The sequence below is a fragment of the Equus caballus genome, chromosome 7 (assembly GCF_041296265.1).
Source record: "Equus caballus isolate H_3958 breed thoroughbred chromosome 7, TB-T2T, whole genome shotgun sequence".
In the NCBI taxonomy this organism is placed as follows: domain Eukaryota; kingdom Metazoa; phylum Chordata; class Mammalia; order Perissodactyla; family Equidae; genus Equus; species Equus caballus.
The window spans coordinates 35,423,909-35,439,454 of NC_091690.1; the positions used below are offsets into that span (position 1 = coordinate 35,423,909).

The 15,546-nt window shown below is 39.3% G+C and overlaps 1 protein-coding gene across 7 annotated transcripts in view; it reads right to left on the reverse strand.

Annotated features, from left to right (window-relative positions):
- Nucleotides 1-15,546, reverse strand: part of CDON (cell adhesion associated, oncogene regulated) — a 93,799-nt gene that overhangs the window by 51,361 nt on the left and 26,892 nt on the right. For all 7 annotated transcript variants that reach the window (XR_011440556.1, XR_002809120.2, XR_002809121.2 and 4 more), the window contains exons 2-6: nucleotides 6,748-6,884; nucleotides 4,917-5,189; nucleotides 3,496-3,642; nucleotides 2,470-2,613; nucleotides 1,213-1,500 (exon numbers count right to left, since the gene is read on the reverse strand). Coding sequence is in view for 4 of the 7 variants with exons in the window: in XM_023645103.2 (XP_023500871.1) it covers nucleotides 1,213-1,500; nucleotides 2,470-2,613; nucleotides 3,496-3,642; nucleotides 4,917-5,189; nucleotides 6,748-6,823 (928 nt within the window). In the remaining 3 variants the exon portion in view is untranslated. The remainder of the gene's footprint in view (nucleotides 1-1,212; nucleotides 1,501-2,469; nucleotides 2,614-3,495; nucleotides 3,643-4,916; nucleotides 5,190-6,747; nucleotides 6,885-15,546) is intronic.

The following is a 15,546-nucleotide window of genomic DNA, read 5'->3' on the forward strand; positions in this document are numbered from 1 at the left end:
TACTAATAACTAGTTGAAACCAAACTGTATTGTTTACCCACATTCTCCCATCTGCTGTGGTCATCAAGAAAAACTTAGAAACGTATTTTAACTTTCCTCTAACAGCATAACCATATGTTACTAATATGTTATCGTCTCTTTTCATAGATCTCTCCACAGACTTAACTTCCCCCATCACACGCAAATACACACACACACACACAGTTTCTCATTCTGGGCTTCTCTTAGCATTGGTTTCCGGTGATTTGTTTGAAATAAAGTAATAGTTTCCCTGGATTTCACACTAAACAAGAGCCAAAACAGCAGCATGCCTATTCAGAAGTTAAATTCTTTTTATGGTCAATTCTACTTTGAGGTTAGGTGTATGCTGGGCAAAAAAACCTTCCTTTAGTATGTCACTTTTTACCCAGACAAAGAAAACCATTCATCGACATTTGTAACATATGCCCAAATTAAATGATTATGCATATTAATCTAGCCTTAATTATCATTAAACTTTAAAGCCCACTTACCATACAATTACATTAATTCCAATGTAACCTACATCAGGCCACTGTTGCAAATCAACATGTGCAGGAGGTTTACAAAAACTATGTTTACTATGAAGCCACTTACTAGCTATTTTTTTCTGGTTTTCATGAAAATCTGTTTTGTCAAAGGAAAACGTTTACTGCTGCTACAAATGATAATGAAATAGGCAGCTGGAAGAAAAGAAAGGAACAGCTTTGAGATAAAGAGTCTATATAGAAATGTGGGTAAAAATAATGCAGATGTTATGAGCCAGATAGAGTGAAAGCATTCCAAAAGAGAAAATAAAATGAAATAGATTTCATTTTGAGATGACATTTTCTAGTCAGTACTCTCTTAGTTACTATGACTGGATACTACACACTGACACAGCCCAGAATGTTCCATCCTACTGAATTCCAGTCTCTTTCCTCCATGACATTAAGAAGGAAGAACAAGATGTGCGTTACGTAACCAGGTTAGGCGTGAAGTTTCCAAGAACGTCCCAGGAGAAATGTCCTGTGCCACCCAGAAATACTGCCTAATTCAGCAGTCCTTTAGGAAAATGAAGTTTGTCTATTGGGGTAGATATTTCAAGATAGTCCCTATTTTACTTATAGTTCACAAATAAATCTTCCATTCAAACATCAGTTAGACCAGAAAAATAGACTGACTTGAAAAAAAATTTAATCAGTAACATCTTACCAAGTACATTAACCACGTAAGTCACATGTTTTACATCTCCAGACTTGGTTCCCACCACACAGGAATAGTTCCCAGAGTCCCCTGGGTCAATGCTATCCGTGGCAAGATGAGAGTACAGCCTTCTCCAGCGGCTTCCCAGCACAGCATCCTGACCGTCCTTCAGCCAGTGCACTTGAGAAGCTGGGACCCCGCTCACCACACACTCCAGGGTTACGGGGCTGTGAGAAAGAACAGCTAATGCCTGTGAAAGGGTGGGGTGAAGAATGTGAAAATCATCTGAAGAAGGGCCTGGAAAAAGAAGGAAAAACAGAAAATTATTAAGTATTGATTGTCAATCTTTTCTTTAGAGAATCTGTGAGCTTTTCCATCTTCTCATTTATTCTTTTTTACACTACAAGGCCCTATTTAGTAAGTAAATCTTTTTTTTTTTGACAATTTTTGTTTTTAAAGATTGGCACCTGAGCTAACAACTGTTACCAATCTTTTTTTTTTTTTTTTTTTTTTTTGCTTTTTCTCTCCAAAGCCCCCCAGTACACAGTTGTATATTTTAGTTGTGGGTCCTTCTAGTTGTGGCATGTGGGATGCCTCCTCAATGTGGCCTGACAAGCGGTGCCATGTCGGCGCCCAGGATCCGAACCAGTGAAACCCTGGGCCGCTGTAGCGGAGCGCGCGAACTTAACCACTCGGCCATGGGGCTGGGCCCAGTAGCTAAATCATTTTTAGTTGATAATCAAAATTAAAAGATTTTGGGATCCTTTAGGGTTACTTCTGAACTAGCAGTTTGGAAATGCAGAATTCTCAACAAGTACAGAAAGCACTACTTCAGCGAGCTTTGACTCTTGGAGCTAACTCAAGTCAACTACCATAACCTAAAAATCAGCTATGACTTATCATACGTGAAAGAAACAGACACATTTCTTCATAATTTACAGTAAGCCACCAATGTGATTACCAGTGATATAAAGTTATATTTTCTCTATAATTTCTTTTTATTTGGACAACGGGCAAAGTTCTCCAGATGTATTCCACTCTGTCACCTTGACCAAAATTTTCTTCAAGGAGGTCATTATATTTTTAAAACATGTACAGTACTATCCAATAATGCATTTATGGATTTAATTTTTATAAGATTTTCTTATAATAAATCAATAGGATCTGAAAGAAAAATGAATTCTCATTTCCCAACTTTTCAGGAAGGCTTATGAGGAATGCTTCCAAGGATTCTTCCATGTTACCATTCTTCTCCCAAATACTTACGATTCACAAGGAGCTTTCGGCCGATGGGTTCAACTTTTAACTCATGTGTGACAGGATTAAAAGCTGCACATTTATACGACCCCTTGTCCTCTAAGGATACATTCAAAATCTGAAGATTTCCTGACGGAAGGATTAAGTAATTCTCTGAGGAAGGAAGGGAACGCAGTTAGGGCCTCTCTTGATGATTGACACCAATTAAAACTAACAAAGGTTGATAACGCTTTAAATTTAGACATAAGACTGGCAGCAAATAAGCAATTGGGGAAAATTCATTAAATGAAGGAAAGGGAAAGTCAAGGCAAAGGAAAAAAAAGTCAATAGGACTAAAGTAACAAAATCAAACCCATCAGAAACATTTGACAACATTTGACAAGAGATCTTGTTGCCAGCCACTGAGAACAGCCAGAGCAGGAGAAGCATATTTAGACAAAGATACGAGGACTACAGCTACCACCTTGGGGAAACCTCTACCCACAGCAGCAACCACCAGTTTTCATTCTCGTGTATTCATTCATTCTTTCTCAACAAATACGTACTGACTCCTATTTTATGTCAGCGATGGCCCAGGCATAAGTGGAACAGCCCTGTGGAAAGCAGGCAGGCCCTGCACTCACGCAGCCAACCATCCAGCGCAGGGAGCGGAGTGGCGGAGAAAGGGGTGAATAACGAACAAGCAAATACACATGTATAACACGATACTGTGAGAAAAGATGAAGCTGAATGAAGGGGACTGAGAGTGACGGGGCATATTATTTAAGACACGCCGTGAGGGTGTTCTTCTCAGAGGAAGTACTATCTGAGCAGAGACCTGAATGAACTGAAGGAGTGAGCCCTGGGAGGTGGGACTGCAATCATTTCTATACTGTAACCACTTGCTCTGGTCCCCTCCACTTGACTTCTGAGAGTAGAGACAATACATCTTATGTATTTTTGTATCCACAGTCCCTACCACACAGAGCTTAATAGAAGGTTGTTTAATGGCATTTGTTCTGTGGGTGCCACTGGCTTTTCGTAACAAGGTCTCACCTGTGGAATGTTTCAGCCACTTTCCCCGGATTTTATAGCGCACCTCAGCTTTGGGGTTACTATCTGGTACCTCGCAGCCAATGAAACCAGTACTTTTTTCTTCTGCTGTAATAACATGCTTTGTTGATGAGCCAAAATCACCAAGAACTAAAATAAATAGGTAAATAAGTAGATAGATAAATAAATAAACGCACATTTGAACTCTCTTTCCCAAAAGAAATCTAAAATCTAGAAATGACATCTGCAACATGGCCGTTTGTGGCAGCTAATCCCATTTCACAGGGTAGCTGATCTTATCTCAGAAAACAGTTGGGGTAGAGGAGCGTGGCTGAGGACTGGAGCCAAGTCATGGCCCCCTTTTCCAGAAGTCAATGCTTCCAGGAGACTACAAGAAAAGCAAACTGCTCTTAAAACGTTCAGGAGAACTATAAAGCATAATCATTCCCATTCTGTTGAGATAAATCCTTTTCAATCCAGTTCCTCATCAAAACTCACTTTCCCTATGCATCTTTATTCTGTTTGTAGCCACTCACAATGCTTACAATGGTTTACAGGGAGAAACCTAGGACATGGAAAAACAAAGCAGCATATCATCTGCATCATCTGAATAGACTGACTAGGTCTCAATTGCTCTCCGTTTCGGTTTGCTACAGATGGAGCCTGCTTGGAAGGGCGCTTTATGATCTCTGACGCTGAAAGCACTCAGCAGCCCGCCACCAGGAATCCAGCCCTCCAGCGTGGGTCTCGGAGCCGTCCATGGGTCACAGCTCTACAAAAACATTTACTCTTCTCAGTTATGACAAACTCACTACTCCTGGGGAATCCAGATTTGTTCTGTAAATAGGGGTGCCCTTACAAAGACGTTTTCCATTACTGGAAGACATCACCGTTTGAAAGGCAGATGGCTCAAACTTACTAAGAAAAACACGCCTTCCAGATTTTCCATAAGTTCAATACTCAACATTCCTTTCTTTACAGTCATTCTTTTCCTGCTTCTTTAGCCTGCTTTCAATTAGATAAATTAAAATCACTCAGTAATCAAGGCAAATAAAAGAATTAGATGTGAAAGAAAGATAAAGGACTGCATGAAACAACTGAGTGTCAGAGCAGACAACAGCTTTTTGTTGTTGTTGATATTAAGGACTTTTAAATACTCACAAAGAAATTCCGAATTCACATTAGAAACCTGTCCCGACTGTGTAAAAAGTCATTTCCACAACCTCGCTACAGATGAAGACACAAGCGAGGCTCACCGAGTCGCCCGTACATTTCCCCAAGTTAACCACACAGTAGGAGTCAGGGCCGGGCTGAGAACTCCTATGTGTCTTATTCCAAAGCCCATGCTCTTCCCATTGTTCAAAAATACAAGTACTACAGGAATTCCAGGAAAAGCACGTGTGAAAGGGACAAGTTAAACTCACCTGCAGTGGATACCATGGCAGGGCCACTCACAATGGCACCGATGCTGTTGTTGGCAATGCACTGGTAGTAACCCGTGAGGGAGTGGTTAAGAGAAAGAATAGTCAAAGTCCCCTGATGAATCTTAATCCGTTCCACGTTTCTGTCCAACCTTTTTCCATTATGCAGCCATGAGATATGAGCGGTCACCGGTTTAGCAGAACAATGCAGTACTACAGGTCCACCAAGTTTCTGGACAGCAGACAATGGCTCAGAAATAAAATAAGGTGCCAAGTCTAAAACGGAACATTCCCCGTGTGCAAAGGGGTGGTGGGACAGGGAGAGAAGGGAAGAGAAAAGGAAGAGTACGTGAAATGCATTTCATCTGAATCTGTATAACTAAAGGCAATCCCTTATTTTATCTATATATATAACGGTTCTTAGTGCTTATCAAAGTTCTAGGAACATTCTTATAAGCCCATTTTTGGAAGAAAAAAGGCAACAAGGTAACCTAGGACTTAATAATTAGGGCAGAATAGATGAGACTCCTTATGATATAAATCAGACAAAATACCGATTCTATAAAAGAGAAATGGCAAACTGCTCTTTTAACAGAGCTTTCAAGAAATGGAAGAACCTGAAAAAGAGAAGATGACTTTCAAGACCAAAAGATTCTCACATGCCACCAACAGGATTTGACTTTAAGAGCAAATTATTTCACAAATAAAGGCTATGGCACCTTCTTTACTACTTTCCTTTAATATAAAATAAAGTGCAACTTTTAAGAAAGCAGAAGGGGAAAGTTAGGAAGCCACACTGAAATACCACGTTTATCCTCGTTTGGATATAAGGATAAATAGGGTGCCAATCTTAATATTTCTAATTGATGTTTGAAAGAGTTTCTCATTTATTATGTCTGTTCCTCCAGAACTTGTGGGGAGGGGGGTTCTTGCTCCAAGAACTTAATACTTGAAAGTACCGAAACAGTTCCCTCTCTTCCACCCAAAAAAGGGGGCGGGGCAGGAACGCTGCTGATCTGCTGGAAGGAAATACTCAACAGAAAACCAACAAATTGCCAAAACTACTTTTCCAGGATATTTTATCATTAATGAGATTAAGGGAAGTACCTCTCGTGACGGAATCTGAGGTAGTTGTTTAGCAAAACAAAAACAGAAATACAACCTCGAAATCAATTTTTTCCTTACTAAATCTAGTATAGTTACACAGTATTTTTAACAGAGATAATAAAAAAAATGTTAACAACTAAATATCACTGTATTAGTATATACTTATATAGAAATCTTTACACGAATATAAAACAAGAAGAACTGCAAGTGGCCATGTATCGGGCTCGGGCTTCTAGACACAGTAACAGTGAACCCACTGAAGCTTTTCAGTAACCCAAAAAGTTAGATAGTAAGTTAGGCAAGGGCATGAGAGACCTGAGATCTGAGCCGAGTTCTCTCACTCCAAGCTGAGTACTTTTACATGCTAATTCTAAGATTTCTCTTTGGTAGCATGTAGTCAGCATTTTATTCCTGTTATAATTTCAAATTCAGAAATTTGTAACATATCCTCTTATTAAAGCACGATTGGAAAATATTTATTTTTAAGGCAAGAAAAGGAATAAATTACAAGGACAATGACAGGAAGGCCTGCCAATGCCCAGAAGCACTACTAAGAAATCCTTAATTAATTAATCAATGTTTTTAAATCATTCAGTTGGTCAAACAAATGTTAGAAATGTCTTCAGAAACCATTACTATTGGCAAAGTATTAAAGTCGAAGTTTATTTTTCATGGGATTCGATGAGGAAAAGCTTCAGCCAAAACACTACCATTCTTCCACTCTTACCTGAACTCACAGAAGAGCACAGAATCAGAAGGGTAACAAACAGCAGTGTCTGTAAGGGTCCAGGATCAGGATGCATAGCGCCAGATTACGGAAGTGGGCAGGACAGACTTCCAGAGGAAAATCCAGGCCTTGGCTCACTAAAAGACATCCAAAGAAGCAGAGAAAATCTAAAGCACAAAAACAGTTGAAACCTTTTATCGGAATAGCCAGTGTTGTGAGCATGACGGCTGCCATCTATTTTGAAAGCTCAGTGCTTATAGACAGCACCCAATAAAAGGTACTCGATCCGTATCTTCCCAATTCACAAACTGATCTCTACTCATTAAAGTTAGAAGTTTTGCCCATTCTTCCAAGGTGCTAAGATGCCTCTTATCACATAGAACCAGTCTACCTTTAGTGCATTTCTGTTTGTACATCTCAAAAGTATCAAACTCAACAGAACCAAAAAGCATTCCTCCTCTACATTCCTTAAAATAGAAGTAACAAAAACAACAAAATAACAGCTAACATTTGCTTAGTATGTGCCAGACACCATTTTGGTGTTTTGAATATATTAACTTGATCTTCACAACCACCCTATGAAATAGGTACAGCTGAGTTTCTTCCGTTTTTCAGACAGGGGACTCAGACTCATGAATTGTCCAAACAGAGAGATTCAAGAGCAGGCCTGTGTGGGGACTGAGCTTGGCATGTCTGCAGAGCATCCAAAGACGAGTGCGGTGGGAGTGGGATGAGCCAGGAAAAGAGCACAGAAGATGGCTGGGCCAGATCCTCTCTGGCTTCAAAAGCCATGGTAAAGATTTTGGAATTTATTCCAAATGTGACGGCCAGCACTTAGAGGACTTAGAGAACAGCAGTGATGTGATCTCATTCGTGCTCTAAAAAGATCCCTGGAATGAACTGACATTTTTCCAAAGAAGATACATAGATGGCTAATAGGCACATGAAAAGATGCTCAACATCACTAAGCACCAGGGAAACACAAATTAAAACTATGCTGAGATAGCACCTTATACCTGTTAAAATGGCTATAATCACCAAGAGAAAAAACAACAAATGTTGGAGAGGGTGTGGAGAAAAGGGAACTCTCACCCACTGCTGGTGGGAATGCAAACTGGTGCAGCCACTATGGAAAACAGTATGGAGATTTCTCAAAAAATTAAAAATAGAAATACCATACGACCCAGCTATCCCACTACTGGGTATTTATCCGCTTGAAATCAACAGTTCAAAGAGATTTATGCACCCCTATGTTCACTGCACCATTATTCACAATAGCCATGAAGTGGAAGCAACCCAAGTGCCCACTGACTGAAGAATGGATAAAGAGAATGTGGTATATATATATACAATGGAATGCTACTCAGCCATAAAAAAAGACAAGATCATCCTATTCACAACAACATGAATGGACCTTGAGGATATTATGTTAAGCAAAATAAGCCAGACAGAGAAAAACAAACACTGTATGATTTCACTCACATGTGGAAGATAAACTAACGCATAGACAAAGAGAGCAGTTTAGTGGTTATCAGAGGGGAATGGGGTTGGGGGTAGGCATAAGGGGTAAATGGGCACATTTATATGGTGACTGACAAATAATAATGTACAACAGAAGTTTCACAATGCTATAAACTATTATGACCTCAATAAAAAGAAAGAAAGAAAAAAAGAATGACGAGAGAAAAAATTTAAAAAGATCCCTGGAGACTACACTGAAGTGGGGCAGGAAAGGAAGAGGGAGATGAAGTAGGAGGTAATGGAATCGCTCGGGAGAGAGCAGAGCATGTGGTGGGTTAGACCAGGACGTGGTGAAAGTAACTGGATTCAGAATATACTCTAAAGGTGGAACCAACAGAATTTGCTGAAGGCTTGGATACAGAGTGTGAGATAAAGATGTGTCAAGGATAACTCTTAGCTTTTGGTGTAACAGAATAAATAATAGCCCTGTTGACCGAAATGGGGAAGACTGGAGAGGAGGAGGCAGACTGAAGAGGGGCTTAGTCTGAGCTCTGTTTTGACCAAGGTGAGTCTGAGGTATCTATCAGGCATCCGAGGACTACTGTCAGGTCAACAGCCATCTAGGAGTCTGGAGCTGTGGGGAGAAGTCAGAGCTGGAGATGCAGATGTTAGACCTACTAACACCTAGGCGCCTAGATGCACTCTAAGGAACATAGGTAGAAAGAGGAGAGGAGAGACCAGCTAGGAGCCGTGGGTTACCCTAACCTTCAGACTGAACAGAGGAGAAGGAAGCAGCAATGAAGAGTAAGAAAAAGTAGTCAATGAAATAGTAAGAAATCTAGGAGAATGTTATATCCAGGTAGAAAAATAAAAAATATTTCTAGAAGAATAGAGTGATCAACTGTCCCAAACACTGCTGAGTAGAATAAGATGAGACACCGTGGGAGAGGCATGATGGAGATGGCTGATGACATTGACAAGAGCGGTTTCAATGGAGAAGGGACAAGTCTGATGCTCAGTTCATGGTAGAATGGGAAAGGAGGAGATAAGAGAGCAGGCACAGAAAACCCCTTCAAGGATTTTGTATAAAAGGAAAATAGGGAGGAGTGCTGGAGATGGATGGCAATCAAGTGAAGGTTTGTTTTTGTGGGGTTTTTTAATATAGAGATAGGATACCACATTTAGCAAAACTAAACGTTTCACAAGGGGCCAGCCTGGTAGTAGTTAAGTTCATGCACTCTGCTTAGATGGCCCATGCCATCCCCCAGATAAGGCTCATTCTCCCTTCTCTATGCCACCTCTACACCTGGGACACCCACCGACCACTGCACTCTCCACTCTGTTCTGCAGTTTATCTGGTTACGTAACTATGTCCTCTTTGAAGGCAAGAATGGCTTCATATTCAACTTTGTAAATTCTAACGCCTAGCAGAAAACAGGCACTTAACAGACGGTTCCTAAAATGAAAGAAATACCTTAACACGATGCAATTCCCAGAAGTACCTTAAAGAGTGCTATTTAAAGAGAACTGTCATCTCATCTGAATTCAGCATATTCCAGATATATTGTTTACTCCTTCATTCATATATATGATTTTAAAAATCAGCAAAAATATAGTAAGTGCCTACTCTATGCCAGGCACGATGCTAGGCAAGGGATCCAGAGGGGTGGTTATGTCTGCACATTCTCCCTCACGTTCCTGTTTGGCCAGGGCTGGACATAAAGTCCATGACTATTGAATACAACAAAATGTAATGACAGAGTTACGTTACTGACAGTTTAGAAATGAGAATTTTACATGCAAATTCTTTTATGCAAAGCAAGGTGAATTCTAACCATTGATAAAATTGAGTAATACAAAGCAGGCACCTTAGGTACGCTTTTAATAAAACCAATAATATCTCCCAAGGTCTGCTCACATCTCTATGCCGGGTACTCCAAAATCTACAAGCTGCAAACTCAAGTTTATCTAGATCACAGACTATCAGTTCATGGACTGCCTTTTAAATTTTTTCTTGCTGACCTCTTTGAAAAAGTGGGAGAGGATATTTTGGTACCACTCATTGGCAGAATAGGCCAGCTGTGTGAAAACTCTTTTTGGTTTATTTGAATTCTCACTTGGTTCAAGGGTAAGAACTGACACACCACCGGTAGGCAGTCAGGGCAAAGTCAACATTCAAATAACTTGTTAACAGGAGACGTTTTCCTGAGAGAATGAGGACAAGGAGGAGTAGTTCTTTTTTTCACCAAATCTTTCCTCAGCTATTTATTTATTACAAAGCAGTGAAACAAATTCCAGAGTCAACTTTAACCCTAGCACATGCTGTACCGAGTTCCTTTACAGCTGTCCTTTAAAACTTCACAGCTCATTATTGCTACCTAAATACTAGCACACAGGACTATCCTTTATTAACTCTATCTTTCTATTAGGCTAACATGCTGTCAGTTGATTTTGGAAGTTGGAAAGAACTTATGACCATAACAGGCAACAAATATTTGTTGACTTGGTTTATATTTAACCACAGCAAGCTTGTTGGGCTTGTTTGAGAACTGGGATAATGAGGACAAGGACCTGGGTTCTGTTGCCACGTGGGTCAGGTAGCTTGAAGTTCCGTTCAACAGCCACCAATAGCAACCTAGTCCAACCTACAAATAAACATCACAGACCACAAGGAGGGTGAGATGATGGATGGGTCAGAGTACATCCATTAGCACTACAGGAAAATTTGTCCCATGCTATGTCATTTTTAAAAGGACTATCTTTGTTAAAAAAGGACACTCTTTTTTATTTTTTAAAGATTGGCACCTGAGCTAACAACTGTTGCCAATCTTTTTTTTTTTATTCTTCTCCCGAAAGCCCTCCAGTACACAGTTGTAGAGTCTAGTTGTGAGTGCCTCTGGTGATGCTATGTGGGACGCCACCTCAGTGTGGCCTGATGAGCGGTGCTATGTCAACGCCCAGGATCCAAACTGACAAAACCCTGGGCCGCCAAAGTGGAGCACGCGAACTTAACCACTCGGCCACAGGGCCGGCCCCAAAAGGACACTCTTAATGATATCAGTGTTATTGCTATTTGACTAGTAAGTTACCAGAAAAAATTAAATATATACATATATATATATATATATATATATATATATATATAAATTTCCCCTGCATTGCTCTAGCAAATGAACAATTTTGTTTAGCCAAGTTTACCACAACTGACCAAGATTCCTGCCATCTTCTTATACACAGGTCAGAGGCCTTAATATCTATGTTATTAAGCCTACACACATATAGGCTAGGTGTGTAGTAGACTCTGTCATCCACGTTTGTGTAAGTGTACTCTATGAGGTTCACACAATGATTAAACGGCCTAAAGATGCATTTCTCAGAACACATCCCATCAAGTGACACATAACTGCACTCTCACACAAAAACCAAAAACAGAATTCTGATTTAAATCATATCAGATGGAATAGAATTCTCTCTTAAATCACACTGTCATTTTTCAGACTTCAGTGTTTTTCTTACTTAGAATTTTTTTTAAAGTACCCAGTGTTGTTAACATAATGCTAGGTGATATTTTAAACAAAATATTCAAGTTTTTTTCACATATTCTACAATGAATATGTTATTTTACAAGTAGAAATTGTTAACAGAAGGTTTCTACAAATACTCATTGACAAAAAATACACACTCAGCATAGAAAATGTGGAAAATACCTAAATGTACAAAAAAGAACATGACAATTCCACCATTTACAACACAGCGATATTTTATGCATTTCTTTCTAATCCTTTTCATATATGTGTATACTTACATAACCGAGATCATAACATATATGCAATATAGTTTAAAATCCTGTTTTATTTATTATCTAATGATCATTTTTACTCATTAAAATTATGCATAAACATAATTTGTAACAGCTATGGATACTTTATTGAACAGATGTACTTTAATTGACTTACCTTCCCTCTCAGATAGTTAGGCTACCTTTTTTTATATGTGTGTATACACGTATTTTTTTTGCTATTACAGATAACACTGCTATGAATATCTCTTCTAATTATGTCCTTAGGATAGATTTTTTACAGTGGAATCATTGGGTCAAGAAGTACAAACATTTTTAAGATATATACATTGTCAAGTTGTTTTCCGAAAAGACGACAACAACGTATAGCCCTCTCCCCAACAACCACCATCAAGATATGATGCACAGAGGGGTAAACCCTGTGCACCAGCAAGTGATTGAGACCCTGTGGGGGACTGGAATTGGCTACCCCAACATACACCTCTTTGGCATGAGGATTATCTTGGGCTGGTTACTTTTAAAAACTGCAGACATGAGAGAAACTCTGAAAAGTAGAAGTTACCCTTTCTTAAGAGACAGTTACATTTGTAAAGGAAATCTCCATCTGTAAAGGTATCTCCCTCTCTGTACCAGGAAGAAGCGGGGATGACCTTATCTCTAGAAACTCTTAATCAATGTGGAAGGCAAGGACTTAAATCTGCATGATAACCTTACTCTTGTTTACTGTACTTTTCTGATAATCTCCCATAACTGACTCCCCCCGCCCAACATCTTCCTTTGTCTTTAGTTGAGGATGGTATTTAAGGTGAGAGCTTCTACCACTTTGGTGAGTTACTCAGTCTTTCTGGGTCTCTCCCATGTATACATATTATAAAGCTTTGTTTAATTTTCTCCTGTTATTCTGTCTCACGTGAATTTAATTTGTAGTCCAGCCAGAAGGACCTAGAGTGGGTAGAGGAAATGTCTTCCTCCCCTACAATCCTTACACCGAGGGAAGCAAAGGGTGGATATAAAACATGAATTTGAACAATTAATTAAAATATTTGATAGGGCATAAAGCAACATGTTCTGTCTAATCTATTACGGATTTTTCTAACTATATTCTTACTTTGCGTAAAAGTAACTGCAAAAGGAATGAAAGGAATGGACAATGCAGGTCACATTTCTCAAACTTTGTCAAACTGAACTTTCAGTTACAAAAAACACCATGAACATAAAATCTCTGCTTTTTACCCAAAATTCATTTTAAAGTAGGAATAAGAGGTCACTGTTATACTGTGTGGTTTTGATTTATAATATGTATTTCCCTAAAAATAAATTTGTATGCAAAACTGCTGATACCTTATGGGAATATTTGGTGGCACTGAAAATAGTAAATTACCACTCATTTCAAAACTTTGTTCTCCCTTCTTTCCTGCTTTTCTTGTCCACAAAGCATATATACATACACTTCTACTTCCCTAAACTACTAGAGGTAGTAAAATAACTCAATGGGTTGGATTTTAAATTGGGTTCAATCTTGCCTTAATACTGGATTCTGGCAAAGGCCCAATCAATTCCCTACGTGAAAAACAGAGTGTTAAGGCTTATCCAAGTCACGGTCTCAGAAGGAATTAACATGACCATGAGGAAGTCCTTCTACCTCCTGCATATCTTCAGAGGAAGTTAATGGCCAACATAAACTGCATTTTTTTCACTGCAGTTCTGAATGGCTGATTTAAACATCTGAGAAGATGCTTAGTGGTCCCTTTGCTCCCAGGAAAGTAGCTGGTAGTACAGTCACTCCAGGAAAAAGACTGCAGGGTACAAAATAAATAAAAACAAAACAGAACAGTTAAGTGTAGTACCCATTAAACCTACAAATCAGGGGACAACTCTTTCCTCCATGCAGTAAAGACCTTCGGAGGGCTCCCCCACTTTCACATGGCACATGCTCCTTGAGTCCTGGTCTGCTGCTCCTAAAGAAGGCTGGTCTCTCCTAAGTTACGGGGTTTTCTTTTGCTCTCCTTCACATCTACACAGCAGGCAATCTGTCTTGTATAACAAACTGTACTCTCATGCCATCCCAGCCAGAGGAGCAGTTCTATTGGCAAAGAGAAGCCGAAGGTATGTATGCTTCGTCTTAGAATAAGAAAGGAAATACTTCCCTAACATTTACTTAACTTATTGTTCAGGTTGTGAACCTAATGCTTTTATAACCCCTTCTCAACATGCTGCCAGAATAATCCTTTGGGAAAAGTCTTTCCTGAATTTCGAGATTTGATTCCTTTGTTTTCGAAGCAACGCCTCTGCTTTCCTAAGGATAATCAAAGCTGTCTCTCTGGACCATCCTCCTCCCTAGGCTCCCATATCAAACTTCCTTATAGTTTTCTTTCAGCCTAGGAAATAACTTTGATTAATCTGTGAACCAAAACTTGGCTTTGGGATCAGTACAGTTCTTTAAAATAGAAAATTCTTTAAGTTAGTTTCCTTTTTTAAATGAATCTGCATGAAACAGTAATCACTTGCTTTTAAAAAAAAAGATTGACCCTTATTTTTAAGGAGTCTATTTCAAAACACACTGTCAACTGTTAATTAAAAAAAAAAGTTTTCTGCAGTAACTAAGCAAAAGAAAAAAATAAAACTTACTTAAAACTTTTAAGTACTGATTAATTCAGCACAATTTCAGTTAGGGAAGTCAAACACACCATACGCTTTTTTTAACCCGTCGAATGACCTTGACCTTAATCACATCCAATTTCAAACCTCCTGTCAAAGTTTTCTTCATTCTGAAGATTTGAATAATTTAGCTAAGAAGCTAACATCATTTCTGGCACAGACTTAGCAAACAACTCTACTTTTTCCAGGAAATATTCCATCAATTAATTCTGTACATAGGGCATCCACTTGGGGCAAGATCCTGCGAAGTGTATGAAGAAAAGGAAGAGGAGGAAGGCAAAGTTCCTGAACTAAAGGTTACTCAGGCTGAGAAAAGAGGGCATGAGCACAATCAACCGTGGACGAAAGAAAAGCGTATTCAGAGGGTAAAAAGCATGAAGAGAGGTCAAAGCAGAGGAAGTCATCTTCTATTCCACAAATACTCAGTGCATGCCTACTACGCGTCAGGAAGGACGTCTGCCTTTACGAGGCTTACAGTCAGGCGAGGGAAGGCCACAACTAAAGAAGCTACACAAACACCTACTTATCTAACAGAATGACTGGACTTTTTGCCTTAAGGGCTCCTGCAAAGTTATTCTGCTTTTTGGATGTCTTCTTTTTATTCAGCATAGCAACTTTTTCTATCAGAAACTAAGTGGTACTTTGACATTACAGCTTTGGGCAAAGACATCCCCACCAATTTACATGACACCACGGATTTTAGTCAGAAAATATCATATCGAAGAATTTGAATGGCCTGCTATATTTGGATGAACCCAAAACATTGTGCTTTGTGCATGGATGCCAAGTGAGAGGGAGACAGTGAGCGTTTTCTCTCATCTTCTGTCTGCAGTGTGTGTGCACCATTTCCACGCATTGTGGAGCACTGCTGCATTTAGCCT